Source organism: Euleptes europaea, chromosome 9 (assembly GCF_029931775.1).
Source record: "Euleptes europaea isolate rEulEur1 chromosome 9, rEulEur1.hap1, whole genome shotgun sequence".
Taxonomy (NCBI): domain Eukaryota; kingdom Metazoa; phylum Chordata; class Lepidosauria; order Squamata; family Sphaerodactylidae; genus Euleptes; species Euleptes europaea.
Genome location: NC_079320.1, coordinates 34,921,127 through 34,942,124, shown reverse-complemented (window position 1 = coordinate 34,942,124; position 20,998 = coordinate 34,921,127). Strand labels below are relative to the sequence as shown.

Below are 20,998 nucleotides of genomic sequence, written 5' to 3'. Positions count from 1 at the left end.
CTTCACCGTGAGGCCGGCGTCCCGGAAACAGCGAAGCACCTGGCGGACGCACTCCAGGGACTCACCCTCGAAGCTGGCGGCGATGAGGACGTCATCAAAGTAGGGGACGATGCCCGGCTGGCCCTTGAGGAGGTCCTCCATCAAGTTCTGGAAGATGCCCGGGGCGGTGCTGACCCCGAACTGCAGCTGAGTCACCCTGAAAGCATCCCGGTGCGTAACTATGGTCTGGGCCGCGGCCGACTCCGGGTCCACCGGCAGCTGCTGGTACTCCTGGGCGAGGTCCAGCTTGGCGAAGACCCGGCCCCCCGCAAGGGAGGCCAGGAGGTGGATGCCGGTTTGGACCAATAGCGCATGCAGGGCTTAGGATCCTTCGTCCAGGACTCAAGCTCCTAAGTGACCCCCTGCATCTCGCCTAACTGTATACATACATAACACCATGCATCCATAATAATAAAAGAATCTGCATGTCCATCTGCCTGTCCATTTGTGGCAGACAGAACCCATCACAAAATAAAACTAGGAATCTCAAAATAAGATGATCGTAAGAGTTCCAAGGCCAAAAATGAAAGAAATCAGAATATCCTGGCCCAGGTTATATCCACACACACACAATGGTTTTTGCAATGGAAACTCAGCTAAGTTCTAACTTTTGATCCTCATTTATTACCACTAAGGAAGATTAACATTCTATTATCAAGCATGCAAAGGGTGCAGGGGGAGAAGCATCCTTTTACTACTTTGATAGATTATGGGGAAATATTAACTCCCCCTTCTGTTCATAATATTAACAAAGGTTTGCTGTTACATTACTATTAAATACATTCTAAATTGCCAACCAGGATGGATGAGAACATGCAAAGCTAGAATATGAAATGCAAGGCAAAGCAAAAACAAAAAACAATGTTGAAATACAGGAATACAAACCTAGCTATGCTTCCCTTACTTTTTGCCTAGTCAGTGTGTGTGTAGGAATCTAAGGAAGATCACACATTGCCAGTCCCAAAGAGAAGAGTCTGATGCAATGTCATCCAGGGCAGGAGAAGGAAAAGATCTGAGATGGGGGTTCTCAGTGTGGAAAGCATTCCAAAACTGAAGCCAACTACGGAGTTGAGAATCCTGCAATGGTGTAGGGACCCCACCTCCTCCTCCTCCAGTTCAGACCCTTCAGAAAGAAGGTTCCCCCCCTTTTCTTTTGGACTTAGTTGTTTTAATAGGGAACCCCTTTTAGAGCCTAAGTGCCAGAGGATCCAAAACTTGGGGAGTCTCAGAAAGGCGCCTGGGTTCAGCCATGACACTGGAGAGTCCTAGGACTCTCCAGCAGTAGGGCACTGCTGGAATGAAAGAGGATTAAGTGCAATCTCCCCCAGCTCCATGGCATATCTTCCTCAAGAACTAAAGACTTTTAAATGCTGAGGACATCATTCAATGTCCTCACACACCTGGAGGTGTCTCCCCAGCCCAAGGTTGTTGACTCAATCACGTAGGACTCTTAAGGAGCTCACCTTGCAACTGACTGTGGGAGTTGAGCAAAGCAAGTTTTCAGGTGATTGTGTTTATATCAAAGGTCACAGCATACCTGATACAATTGCAACGGTTTTCACCTATCCAAGCAGAAGATGTACTCTGAGTATGACTACTTGCAAGTAGGACCTATGCAAGCTTGTGAAAGCCAGCTGGGAAAGAGACATACCCTCTTTGGGTCATGTAATGCTTCATTTGGGATGTGGAATGGTAGCTAAGCCAGGTCAGTACTTGGTTGGGAGACCCCCAAGAAAAACTTTGCAGAGGAAGGCAATGGCAAACCTTATCTACTTACTCACTTGCCTTGAAAACCCTATGGGATCACCATAAGTCAGCTTCGACTTGATGGCATTTTACACACACACAGTGCTTCATTTAGGAGTACTGGGTCCTGGATAGTCTTCATTCTGTAGCTTTAAAGCAAGTGTTCAAAAAAACTACTTTGGAGGCTGGCTGGGAAAACTGCTATCTCCATGTTTCCAACCTCCTCTTTCAGTAAATTATAACTGAGTATGTGGCTTCCCTTCCATTCATGGCACAGCAAGATACCATACATTTTCTGGTCTCCTTTCAATTAAGCTTGTGATCTTACCAGGGCACTGAGTCTGCATTTGTGATTGATTATCTTTACTTTGAGACATTGGACAATGTGTATTTGAAAACAATTGTAGGGGGAAATAGGGCTTTACCTTTTATTAAGCACTGATAACATCTTAAAGCAGCGTTCTCTGTTAATAAGATGGAACATTACAATCCACTTTTTGGAAGAGAAAAAAATAAGGTATTACAACTTGACTCATTGCTATGGCTCTTAAAGTACAGCGAATACAATATCCAGGAAAGAAAAATAACTGGTTCCATATGCAAGATCAATAGGGATACTTTTATCCTTTCAATGCTATTAGACATTTTAAAAAACTTAAGCCCTGTTGACCATGGAAACTATACTTGGGACGTAGCAGATGTTTCAGTAGCCATTCAGGCATAGGAAGTGGAAGAAATTCTTGTATAGATCATCCTCATTGTTCACATGGTATATGTGTATAAGAAATTATTTTTTAAAAAATTAATTGAAGATGACAGACACATCAGACTGGGAAACTTGTTTAGAAACAAAGGGTTAGATCCAACCCACTTTTCCATTGGTGAAAAAGGAAGGAACGATTCCCCACTGACCACCCAAGGTGATGATGCTCTTTATCAGAGGACCTGCATGGATAAAAGCTGTGTGGTTTGGTGACTTTAACAAAGAGGGGAATTGGGTGGGCCGGAATTAAAAAGCTGGCTGGATCCAACCTAGATACTGTCACATTTTCACACTGAGTGGCAATTTAAATCACAATATGTTTTATTAAAATCCATTTAGCCCACAACATAATGGTCCCAGCATTTGGCCTTACTGCCTAATCCAATTTTGCTTTAATTTGTCAAATACTGCAACTTTTGCTTCAAATTTTGATGGAGAAATAATTCCTTCCATAGTTATAGGCTGCTGCCTGCCGAGACGCTGAAGTTGCTTTTTCAAGGTATTGCCCTTTGAAATGTAAATATTGGTAATTTCTCTCATCTCCAATTCTGAACCAATGAAGTTGGCCTCTGGAAAAGTCTTTTCTGTTCAAAGTGTTGTAAAATATATTTGCAGTCAACAGATTAAGGTTTGCTGCAGATGAAATTTTTCTGCCTGTTCCAGTTACTCTTCTCACCAAAGTCTCAACAAAGACTTCATTCTTCGATATGATGGCATTCTGTAGCATTTTGAGATATTCCAACCAAGTAGAAAATAGCATTAGATATTCTCATGATAAAAAATGGAAATAATTTCTTTCAGAGGGATAAAAATGAAAGATTGCTTTCTGCACCTGTGTTGGTCTATGATACTGAATGGATTGGGTGGCACAGGAAATGAATGAATGAATAAAAACAGATCCATGGCATATATATTTCCTTAGACCTTTGTGCCCATCAGGAAAAAGAGAAGCATCAGACCAATGTAGAAGGAAGCTATTGTTGAATCTGAGGTCACAACACACTTAATTGATTCTAGTTTATGACTGGCAACAAGCCCCTTGACTGTGATTTAACTATAGTTTAGAAACCTAGCTTGTGAGGGTCAGCCAATTCACCATAGTGGTTGCATTCTGACTTTATAGCAAATTGGTACCTGATAAAACATGAAGTGTTCAATCAAGCTTAACGTGATAGAGCATGAGGGCGGCACCAGAGGTGTACGTACAAGCTGGGATCATGCCTATTGATGCTGGCAAACTTCTGTTAGCAGTGACATCTTAATACAGTCATGGATTTCCAAAAGGAACTTTTGGAACTGTGGTTCCGTGAAGGGGTCAAGAATCCTCTGTTACAGAGCAATGTCTCATCATTGAGTAATAATCCCCAAAGTTCTTTGAAAAGCAGCTATGGCCATTAAACTTGCTAAAGGTCATAGTGTAGGCATCTCTCATGTGAGCTCTCATGAGCATGTGAACCATAATCTGTGCTATAATCTTTGTGAAAAAGCAACCATTCTGGGCAAATTGTAATCTTCAAGAGTAAGAAACTGCACATAACCTTTATGTTAGCTGATAGAAAATGATTCAGTATTCTATTATCTATAGTGACACATGATTTATAGGAATTCTTCCTTTTTCTACAAACGGTTTCAAACCATCACTCCCTCCCCTCCAACTTTCTAACTTGCTGCATGTGCATTATTGCAGTTCCTGAAATCTTTTCTTTCTAGAACAATTCTCAGCTCTGAAGTGGCTTGATTGTTTAATAGTTCATCAGCTTCTGTTCAGAAGGGAAAACTCACTTCAGTTGAACTGATCTTGGACCTTTGCAGATTCTATGGCAATTAGAAGTATTCATTTGAGGGTGTACTGTAGTATAGAAAAAATCAGTGGATACCTAGACTCAACTAGAGTTCTGCTCCAACAGAGCCTGCACACATTTAGAGCCATTAAATACATCTACTGGTAGCTAATAAAGACCAAGCTTGACCCAAATCGATTCTTGGTTTTGCCACCTCTGAGTTTTTTAAAAAAAATATTATTATTGATAGGAAAATTTATTTCTGGTAATGTTGACTGTTTCATCCCTTTTATAACAAATTTCAATTGCAAACATCAATTGCCATCAAAATATGGCCCATGAAAGCCAGGAGGGTATGCCCTATGGCCAATAACCCAGACACCCAAACACTGTCCCAAGCTGCAAGACACCACATTCTGAAAACAGACTGGGGAACTTCTGCTGTGTCCCTGCTCTGGAAGTATCAGATGTTTTGCAGGTGTGTGTGTGTAAGCACACTCACAATTTTAAGCAGAGTACATTGGAGAAATTTCTGCACTGCATCCTGGGGGTAGAGTTTCCAGCTCTGGGTTGGGAAATACCAGGAGATTTTGGGGTGGAGCCTGAAGAGGGTGGGGATTAGAGAGGGGGGGACTTCAATTCTATAGAGTCCAATTGCCAAAGTGGCATTTGCTTCAGGGGAACTCATCTCTGTCGCCTGGAGATCAGTTGTATTAGTGGGATATCGCCAGCCGCCATCTGGAGGTTGGCAACCTTACCTGGGGGGGAGGTGTTTGCTATTGAATCCCAGGGTTGGGAGACAGGGATTTCTCTGACCCTGAATGGGAACAGCCGCAGGGCGAGGGAAAGGCACTGTGTGAGTCTGTTCTTTTTCTAGGACATTTTCCCAATATGCCTCAAATATCCAAAGATGATATTATGTAGAAGTAGAGTACTTGCGTTCCTGAAGGTTCTGGAAAGATGGCAAATTTGAATTCATAATATTCCATAGAACTAGGCATGAATTAAAATTATTTCAGCATTATGGGTGGGGGGGGGGAGTCAGTAGCTCAGCTTTTACTGATTCAGCAACTTAAGCAGCATAAAGTTTAACATGATTAAAGGGAAACGTTAATATGTTTCTAAACTTCATAGGATGTGCCCGGTTCATAGTTAAGCATGCTAAAACTAGTTCACTTTACACTGATTCACCATCTCAACAACTTTAAGCTTAAATGATTAAAAGGAGAAAGTTACATTTAAGAAAGTACATATGAAGAGTAAATGCACATTTGACCACATTAAAATACGGGGGAAAATTGTAATCAGTTCCATGCTTAGGAAAGAGCATTGTGCAACTTAATGTAAGTAATGAACCTTTCATGTGAAATGATGTAGTGTCACAACTCATTTGCATCCCACTTAAAGTGTAATTAGGTTTCCCTGACAGGATGGCTTATGGCTGAAAGAGCAGACCTGGCTGCTAAATTAATCCAGAATCCCTCGACTTAATAACACTCGGCAAAGCAAACTTTATACACTTTAAAGTTCCCAAACTCACATTTTACATGACAAATTAAAAAGGGATGATTGTGAAGGCTTAAGGGATGAGGGACCAAATTAATCCTCCAAGCTCATTTTACTTGGAATTGTGACTGTTTTCTTATTTGATCTAAATAAGGGAATTGCATTCCTCACTGTGTTGACATTTTGCTGCACTGATAGATGATCAGTACATTAATTCCAATATCCTCAGTATCAGGGTATCAAGGACTCTAATTTTTTTAAAATCCAGTGCCCCCAAGGGATTGAGAATTTCTTGTTGAAGAAAATGAAATGACCATTGATTTTCTGAATTATGGTATGCAATAAAGAGCTGTCAGATAAATAGAGTGTTGTATTACATCTCCATTCTTTTGGACTAGTACCATTCTCAACAAGGAGACATGCATTTTTAAAAAAGCAACCTGGAAAAAAGATAGAACAATTTTGTTGGGGTTGTTAGGTAGTGACTGCAAATAAGAAGTCACCTAGTATTAAGAGTTCACCCACTGTAAGACTCAGTCATGTACTGAACTTTTGGCTTCAGATAAAGAGACAAAACATTATGTATTAATGTTTATCAAACTGTCAAAGAACAATGGGAATTAAAGGCAAACAATGACATATGAAGGTAGGTAGAGTGAGGTCTTCATGGTACAGCACCTACTAAATTATATTCATTCATTTATTTGCCACTCCGCCTATATTCCTTGACTTCCAGTTCTCCCTCTTTCTAGGGTTGTTTATGCATGGGTACTTCCATTCACGTTCGCCCCCAGTCTGTCTCAGTTGTTCCTTCAAGTTATGCATGAGTTTTCCGCCCATTAGAGATGACCTCACTGCCAGCCCTCACAAATCCCGGGACTTCCAGTTCCTCTACGGTCGTTTGTGCATGGGAGTTTTTACCTGAGGTTCGTTGCTCGCTGGACCCACACTTTCCTGTTGGGAATCTATGTACCAGCAGACTCCAAGCTCAAATCAAGAAGCATTTGAGTCCATGCCCCTTGAAATGCTGCTTTGTAATTGGGTGTAGTGCTTACTGTGATAGAAAAGTCCCCCGTCCTCCCTCTGAAACTCAATTGTTGCATAAAAAAGCATTTTAAAAAACAGAGCTCTCTAAAAGGAACTGGGGGAGGGGGGAACCCAAGCCTTGTTTCTAAAATTCTTTCTTCTGCTCAAAAGGACTCAGAGGGAGCAGGAAGCATTTTAATGCCCGCCCCAACACGCTGCTTTGTAATTGGCTGTAGTGCTTTCTGTGAGAGAAACATCATTCCCCCTAGCTTCCGTGTACCACACTTTGCCTTATGCATGGGGATTATACCCAGCCTGAGCTCAGGGAAGATGGAAGAATCAGGTTAATAGAGGAATGGGAAGTCCCGGGGTTTGTGAGGGCAGCGAGGTTATCACTAATGGATGTTATCACTAATGGACACCAACCTTGGTGTCCCTTATGCCTGGAACTGTTTCCCAGAACACATGTGAGGCCTCTGGTCCACTCTTTTAAATCACTCCTCGAAATCAACTTTTCCCATGAAGTCCTCTGGTATAAACCCTTGGTCCCGTTCTCTTGCTGAAAACTCCACCAAAGATGCATACCTTAAGTAAAGGAATATTCTTCCCCTCCCCAGGATGTCACCCAAACATCACGTTTTAAATTGTGACTCCTTGATCTGCCTTCTTGTACTCTGAAAATTATATATATGATTATGATCCTTGTGTCTGTTTGGAAGAAGAGTGATAGGTAAGAGTCACTGACAGAGTAATACATACATTTATTTTAATTGGCTAAGCCATTAAAATCATGACAGATCTCTCATTAAACTACTTGATATCTCTTGTTGAGGAAACTATTGTATATTTTAGCTGTTTTTTCTTGATGTCTTTGATGTGAACGACGTTATACCCATCGATCTGATGGAGGCTGATTCCAGTCCTCTCCCATTATGTCCTTTAGCCAGAAATCTTTGAAATATTCTAGAAGATGGCTATCAACAACATATAAACAAAACTTTGAATTATTAAAACACATGGGTTTTAAAAAGTTATACATTGTAAAAACTTTTTTTGGAGGCACTATGAAAACTAAATCCAGAGCTTCACTATCCTTCCCTACTATTGAGGCATACAGTTATCTATGCCTAAATATAGAAAATAGTGACAATTTATAGCACATATTTTATTACATGCTTTAAAAAAAACTGGAGCATCACACATGATTTGCACATCATTATAATTAATAGCATTAAACAGTTGAACGGTTTAATAACCCAAAGATTGAAAAACCATTTGTTTTGCAACAAGAAACTTTTCTAAGTGCTTTTACTATAACTCTTAATACATCATTAAAATAGTGTTGGGGTATATTAGAATCAAACTTTCAACACAAAAATGGTGATGGTTTGCAGTCCGCAGGGTATGAAGCAGATGGGTTCACTAGTTATAGATGTGGTCACATTCTCCCTGATGAATCAGGGTTACTGCAGAATCAAGGTAAGAGTTCTTTCACTTTGTGAAATGTCTTATGCTCAGCTGGAAGTAGTAGAAATGTATACTATCAATTTAGGCCACTATTAAGTCTGTGTCCATCAGTTAGGGTTGCCAGGTCCCTCTTCGCCACCGGCGGGAGGTTTTTGGGGTGGAGCCTGAGGAGGGCAGGGTTTGGGGAGAGGAGGGACTTCAATGCTATAGAGTCTAATTGCCAAAGCAGCCATTTTCTCCAGGTGAACTGATCTCTATTGGCTAGAGATCAGTTGTATTAGCAGGAGATCTCCAGCTAGTACGTGGAAGTTGGCGACCCTACCATCAGTGAGTGAACGTCACCCATCTATCTAAAATTTATTCTTCTTTGTTTATAGTCCACCTTTCTCACTAAGACTCAAGGTGGATTACAGAATAAACAACCCCTCCCCCCCCCAAAAAAAAGAGTAGACAAAAGGATAAAACAACAAAAGTACAATGCAATAAAACCAGGATTACAGAATCAGGAACACTACAAGCAGTAATCTATCTAAAGCAAGGTATATTATAAACAATAACAAGGGTTGCCAAGCTCCAGGTGCTACCTGGAGATCTCCTGCTATTACAACTGATCTCCAGCCGATAAGAGATCAGTTCACCTGGAGAAAACGGCTGCTTTGGCAATTGGACTCCATGGCATTGAAGTCCCTCCCCTCCTCAAACCCTGTTCTCCTCAGGCTCTGCCCCCAAAACTTCCTGCCGATGGTGAAGACGGACCTGGCAACCCTAACAAGAGTGGATTACAAGGTATAAGACAATGCAGTAAAAACAGACGATACTTACATTAATCCTAGTTGTGGATTACAATCTCACTCCATTGTAATGGTGCCCTCCTGGGCTGTTCCATGCTATCAAACAGTTCTAATCTCTATCATCACCATTTTGCACATTCTTAAGAATGCTAGAACCGTGGAGCCTTCCTTACCTCCTCGGAGAGACCATTCATTCCACAAGGCGGGAGCCACCACTTAGCATACTTGTGAATGGGCAACTGTCAATCTTACCCATTTGCAGGGTGACACCTTTAGCAGGCTTTACTCAAATGAGCAAAGCTGTCACACAGCATAGCAGAAGAGGCAAACCTACTGGTTTGTGAGTCTGAGGACATTTAGACCTTTGTGAGTGATAACCAGAACTTTGAACTGAACTTATTAACTGATTGGTAATCAGCGGAGTATCTGCAGAGTGGGCCTTACATGCATGTTGTGCTTGCTGCCAGATAGCAACAGGGCTGATAATTGAGGGCTGGCCCCTGTATGGATAAGCATATCAGCACAACAGAACCAGCCATGCTAAAATGTAGAGCTCAGAAAACATGGGGATTCCCAGGTTTATAGATTTTTTTTAAAAAAGAAGAGACATAATTTGGTGGCAAAAGAGCAAAAAAAAGTTAATACTGTATCTCTGCAAGCAGGAGTTTGGGGGGCATCTTGGGTTGCCATAGCAACCCTATTTCACAGAGGCAGTATGCGGCCCCAACGGGAAGTGGAATGAGGAGGTGGTCAGCTGGAACCCACAGTAAGTGGATATAAATATAAATCAATTGCATAAATATGCCAAATAGTACAGTTTTGAGAGCCAGTGTGGTGTAGTGGTTCAGAGCGGCAGACTCTAATCTGGAGAAACGGGTTTGATTCCCCACTCCTCCACATGAAGCCTATTGGGTGACCCTGAACCAGCTGCAGTCCTCTCAGAACTCTCTCAGCCCGCACGGAGGCAGGCAATGGCCAACCACCTCTGAACGTCTCTTGCCTTGAAAACCCTACAGGGTCACCAGAAGTTAGCTGTGACTTGATAGCACCCGTGCACACCACAGTACAGTTTTATAATTGGAATAAGTTATAAATAATGCATTTTATTTGTCAATCAGTAAAAGAAGTTTAGGTTTGATAAGAAAGTATTGCATATTTTTCTATTTTTCCTCTAAACTTTTGTTAATCCCCCTCCAAAAAAAAAGGATGGACCCACAGTTTTTTTCCCAGAAGATCTGAAGCCACAGAAATTGTATATTCTTAGATAAGATGTATAAACAGAGTACTTCAGCACGTCCCACTGAAGCATGAAAGACTGTCCAAGTTTGTTATGTAAGTAGTTAGAGCCAAGTATAAAAAGAAGCTAGAGCAACATACAGAAATCAAATTAAGGAAGATGCTTTTGTACTTACAAATTAGGACCTTGCCCCTCTTCAATCTCTTCCCGTGGTATTGGATAAAGCGCCTCATACATTTTGCCAATCCCGGATCCATGGATTGCATATGAATTCATTTTGTCTACACCAGGGGGGAAATAGTCCCAAGGAATAATTGCTGTGCCATTCCAGTTGCCCCAGTTTATATCTGCTTTAAATGCCAACTCAAGTCCTTTCTATACACAGAAGGGGGGGGAATGCACTATAAAAATGTCATCCTCATTATTTTAACAAACTTAGCATAGTGAGCCACTAAAGCACATTAAATAACACTTCAAATAAAATTTCAGCATAATTCTTAATTATCAAGTTCACACAGAATTGCTGTAGTTCAAATTCCCTTTTGTTAATACATCTGCTAAAAAAGGTCATCTACTGTTTTATAAATGTTCATAACACAAAGGTTTTTAATTCACTTCTTTTTGGCATGGAAGTACCATGAACAGAAATACAATGGAGACGTAACAGTGTGTTTTTAAATGGGCTCTAATGCCTGAGTTTCAAGGGATGGGGAGAATCATATGCCTCTACAGTAGCATAGCAGGTGGGTTTCCAGTTTAGGGGGTTACAGCACTTGTATTCCCAGCAATGTATTAAGAGTTTGAAAATGTTATAAAAAATACTGTTCGCACTTTGTTTGGCCCCTTTAGCTGTGAAGACTTCTTCCAACCATTTATTAGCCGTGGTATCCAAAAACCCTTTTAAAGCGATTTTTTTATAACATTTTCAAACTCTTAATACATCACTGGGAATACAAAGTGCGGTAACCCCCTTAGTTTATTTAACAGTTTGTCTGGGATCCATATTATTTTCTGCTTCTCAATACGTCCACCGTATGATAATCAACTAGAATAGATAAAAAGAGGCATAAATCCCAGGAGGAGCCAATACCACATCAAAGAAATTGTAGCAGGAATCACAGCATTCATTTATGAAGGGCAGCCAAAAGCTGCTTATAAAAGCAGGTGACGCTGGCTCTTCTTATAAGTGGCACTACTTAAAACCATCCACATTACAGCCAGAACAGTAACATTAAATTAAAGGACACAAGAACAGTCGCTCATCTTTTCCAGCATCCTGTTTTACACAGTGGCCAATCACTTGCCTGGGAGGGGCATCAGACCGGACATAGAGGGCAAGGCCTTCCTTAGCACCAGCATTCAGTGGTGGTTCCCTTTAGTCATCATTGCTAGTAGCCACTAATCAACCTATAATCCATAATTCTGCCTAATCGTCTTTTAAAGATTTATGTTTGAATAATTTTTTACACATCTAAAAGCCAGCTAGATTTTCTGGGATCAAACCCTCTTCTTCCTCCGTTTGTAGATTGAAAATGGATCCATTCAAACTATCTCTGCTTTTTTCTATACCTACTAAGCTTTGACATTAAGCGCACATTCCTACAGGGGGATCAAAGCTCCATAGGAGCCGGTGTGACCCCGCGCTGGCGTTAAGTGCCCATTTAACCCAGGATAAGCGCTTATGCCTTCTCGGGTGGCACACACCAGCCCCAGGACGCCATGTTCAGGCACCAGCACAGCCTCCCAGCGGCATTCGGGCCAGGAATGCCCACTTTGCCCTTATTGTGAGTTACGCCACCTTTTTAGGTGGTGTAGTCCTATGGAACACTATGGAGCAGTTTCACGGGGCTCGTAAGTAAGGCAGTTTTCTGGCTTCAGTGGGGGGCGGGATGGATCCTGCTGTGGAGGCTAAATGGGCTGCCCAAAGAAAAGCAGGGTTACCAAAAGTGTCCCCCCCTCCAAAAAAACTTGACACCTCTTTGGCTTTTACAGGAGCCTGATACTCTGAAATCAACAAGTGAAAAATTGCATAGAGTTACATGTTCCCTAGGGGCAGGGAAGGAAGTGAGGGCAAGGGAGAACACACCAACCACATGACTGGAGAGAAAAAATGGGCACAGCTTTTATTGAATACAACCACAGGAGCACTGGCGCAGAATAAGGACGGATCCAGCATCGGGCAACCTGCCTGCCACCTGATATTATCCCATTCCCCCAGCCCACCTGCTGGGGGGCAAACCTGGAGTGGCAAGCCCCAGGATCCCACATTGGAGCATGTCACTGTGTGGTTCCCTTGCCACCTGTGGTGAGGGCCAGCTGACAGCCCCTGAGCTGCACAAGCCACTGTATGGCTCCACCCTAGAAGGATACATAGATACTGCTTATAATTGTTTCAAGGATTAAACATAGGAATAAATAGTCCAAAATAAATTTATAGCTTAATAAAAGCTTTGATTTAACACACGGGATGTGTCAACAGTTGAGGTTTTTGATTCATTTGCTAGAACGAGCTCCATGGAACCAATTTGTCGGTGATTTGCAGATGTGCTGGCATTACTTAACTGTATTACTATGATTTATGTTACAAACACTAATGCAGATGATGCAATGAAGTTTACTGTCTGTAATTACTACAACAGGAAAAAATCAGAAGGAAAAAAGTGGGTTGCAAGGTGGGGGAAGATTGGCTATTTAAATACTGCTCACAAAGCAAAGATGGAAATCCATTCATTTAATGAAACTCTGTGAATTGATTATGCCATGATTTGCAATACTTTGCAGAATTCTTTAACCAAATGACCTGTATCTGATCCTGAGAAACTAGTAGACATGGATGGCATTATTTCACACAGTTACTCACATGTAATTACCATTGGACATTCATTGAAAATTAGTAATCATTACATTTTGGGTTATGCTGTGGACTGGACCTCCTAATAAGTTAAACAACTGCCAAATAATAATCAAGTAACTTAGTGCAAATGCATTCCATTAAAAAAGAATTGCATTTTACAGTTTTCTCGTTATCATACTCAATACCCCTATGAACTTAAACACTGCACATTTGCCTTGTCTATTAGTGTTTAAAGAATTCATAATGAGTAATAATTGTACCTTTGGTGCATTCAGTGGATTGAATACTAGCATTGTGTTTTGTCAGTATCTGTGCATTGCTCTGGTACAAGAACCCTTCTGCTGATGCAAGATGAAATTGGCTGATTCAATGAAATGATAGGATACCACTCAACGTAATGTCCATATGAATGCATCCATTACCAGTAAATCAAAAAAATTCAGCTGCTACAGAGGAAATTATGCGGGAAACGTATGGCTTGTTTGCATTCTTTTGCTGTCATCCCCAGTAAAAAACATTTTAGCTAGGAAAAATATAAGCCTCCACCCACTTAGATAAAGAAGGGCAGTTATTGGTGAATATATATATATATATGTGTGTGTGTGTGTGTGTGTGTGTGTGTGTAATGTTGGCATAGATAAATGTGTAAATCACTACAAATACTAAATACAAGAAATACAGAGAAACAATCATAACCATATCTCATGTGGTTAGGTGTTCATAGTTACTGAACTGTACTTACTTCAAGACAATCTCCTCCAGAAAGCCGTAATACAAGATGCTGCCCATGCCTAGTAGAGAGAGAAAGAGAAAGAGAGAGAAATCAGCAACACTATCAAAACAAGTTTCAGAAGAATACAATATAGTCTAGGAAATGTTTAGTAAATTTCACAGAATAAGGAAAGAACAAAGTGTCACAGAAAGCTTGTAGGACAAAGAACTCATATTAAATTATAACTGCCTATGACAGATCTCCTTTTGTTTTATTTATTTTCCCCTTCACCAACCACCACTATCACAACCACCACTATCACTCCAGAGACTTATGATTTGTTCCTTGTTGTTTTGCTGTCTCATATTTAAGATGGTTGGGGGATCTGCCAAAACCCCTTTTGTTATATAAAAGTCAGAAATGGCACAAGAGAGACTTATTCAAATAAAAACCCAAAACTGTTTTGTCTGTCTCTTTTTGGGGGAAATGGAAAAGGTTAGTAAGGAGGTTTGTAAAACAAACTTGACTAGTAACAAAACAACAGGAATGAGGAACTTAGGACATTTATACACAAAATATATTTTGTAATCAGGATGTATCTGATTTAATTCACAGATGGGTGTTGATACTTTGGATAAGTACTGAGACAGATTTCACTTGGCAGAAACTGCTTAGCTGAATAAATAGAAGCTTCTTGAAATAGTATTCTTAAGTTGAAGGAGTTAGGCACAAACACAATTTCCCAAGTTTTCTTCCTTAAAACTGGTTAAGGATTACCCCCTTCACTTAGGATTGATTAGGAATCACCCTCTTTTCTTAGGAGTTATTTCCCTTAGAGAAGGACTCTCAAATCAGTCCCTCACACACAGGATCCTCCTTTATCCTAAACACTCCAGCTGCCAGCCTCAATTGTCAGCTTCCACAGTCAGTTATCAATTGTCAGTTTCTTTAACAATCTCTCTCAACTGCCACTTGTAGAATTCTCAAGGGTTTTTTTTCTTTTTGAACTTCCTGTCACTCAAGGTTCTATGACCAGGACAACTCATCATTATGTAGCTGTCCATCACACTGCCCTTGTACTTAGAAAGACTCAAAAGATCAGATGACTCTTTGCAAATACATGGCAGCCCAAGTAGCCCTGTATGTGTAAATTCATAAAAGCATAAGCCCAACATTATAATGCTCTACTTCACATCTTGCCTTTTCTCCAAGGAGCTCAAAGCACTATACATATTGGTTATGCCATTTTGTCCTCACAAGAATCCTGTAAGGTAGGTTAGACTGATAGAGTAACTGGACCTCAGTCACCTAGGGAGTCTTAGTAGGCATGTGTGCAGGTGTCCTTAATTTCAAACTATCCACAGGCCATTTAATGGGAGAGCTTTCTCATGGAAATATTGAATTCCTGCCTAAGTGCCGTTATTCTCTGTTGCCTCCTGCTCTGGCCAACACCTACTAAATATATTTATCAGAAATTGCTCCCACATGACCATTGGATCCCTTCTCACTGGTCCCAGAGTGTACACATAGTCCTCTCTTTACCCAATCATGGGTCCCCAGCTGTTAAGGCAGCTTTTAGGAGACTGCAGGCACCTAGGAGAGAGTGCATTTTGACCCCTCTCTCACTAGGGAAGGTCTCCTAGTGTCCTTTCAGAAATTATAACTGCCCCTTGCTAAGTAGGTTCAGCATAACAGGCTGTGCTTTATACCCGTAACTGCCAATCCTAACCAATTAAATGTCAACACTTCCTTTTTGTAGAAAAATGTGCCTTTCTGACATCCTTCTTTAATGTGGCCATTTAATTTTCTTGATTCCATGACCAAAAGCAATAGCAAGTGCAACCAGTAAAGTAAGATGGGTTGTGATAGGTTTACGAAGGCTCAAATTATTCCTTCCTTGATGTAGGTAGGTCCACTTTGATGGTGTGATAATTTCTGGTTTGGGCTGAATAAGATGGATATTTTCCATGTCAAAACTTACGGGCAAAGTTCCACTTCCAAGTAGTTGCTTGTAGCACTGTTCAGAAAGAAGGATTCAACCACTGTGAAAGATATAAATGACAACATGCTACTGTGTGCAGTTGAATGTGGGGAGGAAATCAATCATGGCATTGTATTAGTATTTGAACAAAGCAAAAATACTCTCTCTTATTTGGCCATAACTATTTCCCATGTTACTCACCAGTTTGTCTATAGCCACACAATGTCAGTTCCCATGTAATGCCAAATCAAGTTGCCATTAAAGGAATGAAACTTAAGCACATAAAACTGCCTTCTGTTGAGTCAAACCATGTGCCTATGAAGGTTATCAGATACTCTGACTAGGAACAGTTTTCCAGGTCTCAAGTGGAGGTCTTTCATGTCACCTACTATCTCTTTAAATTGGAGATGGCAAGGATTGAACTTGAGACCTTCTGCAAGCAAAGCAGATCTTCTACCACTGAGTTATGATCCCTAACTTTGCATTCTCACATTCAGTTGCTTCCTGTTTACCCTAAATCACAGATTGCCATTATATATGGTACTAGCTGGAGATCTCCAGCTATTATAGAGATCAGTTCACCTGGAGAAAATGGTCATTGGACTCTATGGCATTGAAGTCCCTCCCCTTCCCAAAACTTGCCCTCCTCAGGCTCTGCCCAAAAATCTCCAGGTATTTCCCAACCTGGAGCTGACAACCCTATTAGTGTGGGACCTATACTGTGGGGTTCTATAGGATGCAATTCTATGCCCCATGCTTTTCAATCTTGATGTAAATCATTTGTAGTTTTGGGGTCGATTGTCATCACTATGCACATGTTACTCAGCTCTATATATGCTTATCCAAATCTCCTGGTGATGTGGTAGAGCTACCTGGCTGCTAAGAGTGAACAAATTGAAACTAAACCCTGAAAAGACAGAAATAATGCTGGTTGGGAAGGTGGAGATCTTGAAGCACATTGTGAAGGACACTTTTGTCCCTCACTGACTTGGTTAAAAGCCTTGGGGTTATACTGGACCCAGAATTATTGCTGGAGAAGCAAGTTAATGCAGCTGCAAAAAAGGCTTTTTTCCAACTCAGCCTAGCCTGAAAGATTGTTCCTTACCTTGATACGGCTGATCTGGCTACCTGGATCCATGCCACAGTAGTGTTGAGATTAGACTTCTGTAATGCACTGTACATTGCTCTCCTCTCAAAATCAATTTGGAAACTCCAATTGGTGCAGAAAGCCATGGCTTGGCTATTGTAGGGAGCTAGACGGAGCACACATATTACTCCCATTCTACAGTCACTCCACTGGCTGTCTATTGGTTCCCAGACCCAGTTTAAGGTGTTGGTTATCACAGACAAAACCCTTCATAGCCATGGACCCCCATATCTGTGGAACCGTCTCACCTCCTATACTCTGCCACAAAAGTGTTGCTTATCTGAACAGGGCTTCTGTAGGTGCCAACCTGCTACTGGGCAAAACCAACAACTACCCATACATGTGCCATCTCTATTGTGTCCCTCACTTTATGGAATGGCTTGCCTAAGAAGGTCAGAAAGGTGTCCGCTCTCCTGGCTTTTCACAAAGTCTGGGAAATTATTCAAGACTGGGCTTCCATATGCAGACAATAGAGTGGCACTGTACTAAATGTTTCACAAAGTTACTTGGATAAATGATTAGGAACTGTGGTCTGTACTATTGTGTATAGTTGTCTGTAAGATATTGTTATATAATTTTGCATCATTTAATGTGTCGTGTTAATATGATTGGCTTTAGTTCTATTTCTACGTTTCTGGTCGGTTCCAGATTTCTTCAATCCTAATCTTACTGCATATTTTGTTTAATGTCCCAGCCTATTGATCAAATTGACTCCCTCCATGTAATTCACCTTGAGTCCCATTGAAAAAGGCAAGCTATAAAAAATACACATTAAAAATAAATTTAAAAAGGATTCTTAACATGTATTGTCATGTAGGATTAGTTACCCAGGCCTTAGGCCTGAAAACCTATTATGGCTTTTTGTGCTGTGCAGCTTTCACTAAACCTCACCTTCATAGTCCCAAAGTCCATCAAAAGGCTTCCCAGGTTCTCCGGATGGAGCTGGAGGATCATCAAAGAACAAAGAGCTCACTTCCATAACTAAACCTTGATCGCCAGGTTTAAATTTGATTGTCACTGGTGCATGCATAACTAGCAAGCTATCCCAGGTAGTTACAATTTTATATTCAATCTACAAGAGAAATCGTAAAGAATTATGTGACCTGGCTCCAACAAACTAAGTTGCAATTCATTTGGAAGTTATTACTGTTGCACAAATTTCCTAGAACACTGGGTGAATGATTCTTATTTTATTCCAGCAATGCATAAATGACATGTGCTACAGTAAAATATTTGTTAGCAATATTGCATATTTGTAGGGTCACATCTGCTCTTTTCCTTACATTTATGACTGCTTGTCTAAAATTGTACATATAAACTGCATTCAGAAATCAGTCTGATCAAACCCTGCTTAGCTGTAACAAACTGAGGTTTAGTGGTTAGCATTATACTAATTATTGTTTGTCATGACATCTGAACTCACAGTGTGTTGAATTGTGTTGTCCACAGCCAGCTGGCCACAGAAATGTCAGTATACAGAGGAAGTAGTAAACAAATCAGGCTTTGCATACAAACTGGGGTTTTGCTCCTTATATCCAGTAGATCACTCATGAAGCTGTCTTATATTGTGTTAAACCACTGGTTTACCAAGATAAGTACTGTCTACTCTGGCAGCAGCTCTAGGATCTCAGGCAAAGGTCATTCACATCACCTGCCCAACCCTTTAACTGGAGTTGCCAGTAACCAGGGACCTTCTACCTGAAAGCAGATGCTCTACCATTAAGCTATAGACCCTCCCTTTCTAATCAGAGTTTGGTGCACAAGTCAAACCATTCTTAATTTTGATAGTTGAATATAGTCAGACTGCCATTTCAACAAGAATTTCTAATATTCTAGGGAATATACGCTTTAATTTAAAAGTCACATTCTTTCACAGAGTATTTTGAAGTCAAAAATGCCATTGCTACGAGGATCATCTCACCCACATGAAGGAATCCAGAAAGTGCGAAATATAACCCAAAGCTTCCATTTTCCTTTTGATATCACTGCATTAGACACTCTCTTCTTTAACTCCTTCACATATAGGATTTTATTGTATTTGTATTACTGCCAGCTAAGACATTTGCTAGCTTTTAAACATATACACCCCTTTCAAAATTTACTTGTTTAAAATAATTGTTTCAAACTGTAGGTTTCGATTAGGGTTGCCAACCTCCAGGTCTCCTGGAATTATAACTGATCTCCAGGCTAGAGACACAAGTTCCTCTGGAGAAAAGGCCTGCTTTGGAGGGTGGACTCTATGGCATTGTACCCTACCAAGGTTTCTCCCCTCCCCAAACCTCACCCTCCCCAGACTTCACCCTCAAATCTGCAGGAATTTCCCAAGCAGAGTTGGCAACCCTACAAAGCCTCATGTGATAGCTTTTTTGACCCTTTTTTGACACTGGGATGCCATATCATAGTGATGAGTTTGGGATTCATTTTATTAGTATAATTGTAGAATGTGATAGGTTCTGATCTCTTGTAACTTATTATGGTTGTCTTGTTGGAAGCAGCCCTGAGCCAGGCTTCGCCGGGAGAGGGCAGAGAATAAGTTGAATTAAATAAGTAAATAAATAAATAAGGTTGAATATGCACAGACATTTTGGCTATCTATAAAAATGGCCAGATATAATCATTGTGGAAAAGTAGAACAAGTTTATTGGTTCTTGTAGGTTATCCGGGCTGTGTAACCGTGGTCTTGGTATTTTATTTCCTGACGTTTCGCCAGCAGCAGTGGCAGGCATCTTCAGAGGAGTAACACTGAAGGACACTGTCCTTCAGTGTTACTCCTCTGAAGATGCCTGCCACAGCTGCTGGCGAAACGTCAGGAAAGAAAATACCAAGGCCACGGTTACACAGCCCGGATAACCTACAAGAACCAATGAACTCTGACCGTGAAAGCCTTCGACAATATTTAGAACAAGTTTACTCCATACATGTAACCCGTAACTGGTTGGGCAATGGGCAGTGCCAAGGCTACAGAAAAGCTAACTTTTAGTTGCTGAGATGAGTTAAAAAATGATCGTAGAAAAGCACGAAAACGTGCTATTTCCCAGGGGAGTGGGAAAAATTACTCCTTTCAAAAGTGTGTGTGTGTAATGGGAAATGCAGTATTGTTTCACTTCATTCAATATGGAGTGGATTAAGAAAGATATAAAAGGCTTGATGACTACAGTCTTCTCTGTTATATTATGAATAATCTCACTGATCAGTAGGGACATTGCTGAAAATATTTCCAAGGTTTCTTAAAATGGAGGCATTTTGAATGATGAGATTTAAATACCAATACTCACTTCCCTTGTTCCATCCTTCAGGAATTTTGACTTATGATCTCTGAAGGCTACATTTTCACTTTAGGAAGAAAATATAAATGAGGTTAAAAGACAACTGGAATCTGGCATTAATCTATATTGCTGCATTTTAAAAAAAAACTTCACTAGCTTACACACTCACTGTGATACTAGGGATCTATAGAAGAATAACTTTATTCTCCCATCTAGTGGCAAGAAGCAGTAAAAGTCAATGTTTCTGGGATCATAAAGTGTTTATAAATACAAACGCCAAAGCTTATTGAGAGAATAAAAGGGAGAAACAGCACATCTAAAATGTATGATCTGTATAAGCTTAAAGGGGGGGGGGTGAGACAGCAACTAGCCCAAATTCAGATTAATTACATTTTGCTGCATTCAATAAAACAATCTGTCTCTGAATAATAATCACAACCATGAAGACAGATAATTTTTCTTGCACATAATGAGGCAATGCTAGACATTAAATAAATCCATCTTCATGGCCATAGTATGGACATTGGGACTGAAATAGGCTTCTGAAACCACAATGGTCTTCACAGCCTATTAATTTGAGACAGTTGGTGGGAAGGGGGATTCACATTCACAACGCAAGATGGACTTGACAATTGTCCAAGAAGTTTTGCAGTTGATGCTCATGGGAGATTCCCAGTCTTGA

The 20,998-nt window shown here is 40.7% G+C and overlaps 1 protein-coding gene across 1 annotated transcript; it reads right to left on the bottom strand.

Annotated features, from left to right (window-relative positions):
• Nucleotides 1–7,747: 7,747 nt before the first annotated feature.
• On the bottom strand, nucleotides 7,748–19,019 carry LOC130482327 (UPF0462 protein C4orf33 homolog). The gene is made up of 6 exons (XM_056855037.1): nucleotides 18,972–19,019; nucleotides 17,942–18,122; nucleotides 15,904–15,964; nucleotides 13,953–14,001; nucleotides 10,532–10,731; nucleotides 7,748–7,835 (listed from the first exon to the last, which is right to left on the bottom strand). Exons 1-6 carry the CDS (start codon nucleotides 19,017–19,019, stop codon nucleotides 7,748–7,750), a joined length of 627 nt encoding a protein of 208 aa, XP_056711015.1.
• Nucleotides 19,020–20,998: the final 1,979 nt, after the last annotated feature.

Coding starts and splice junctions, on each gene's coding strand:
- LOC130482327 (XM_056855037.1), bottom strand. CDS start 19,019: ATGGAAGCTTTGGGTTATATTTCGCACTTTCTGGATTCCTTCATGTGG. Junction 18,123..18,971: donor TTCTGGATTCCTTCATGTGG/GTGAGATGATCC, acceptor TTTCTCTTGTAG/ATTGAATATAAAATTGTAAC. Junction 7,836..10,531: donor GAGGGGCAAGGTCCTAATTT/GTAAGTACAAAA, acceptor TGTTGTTGATAG/CCATCTTCTAGAATATTTCA.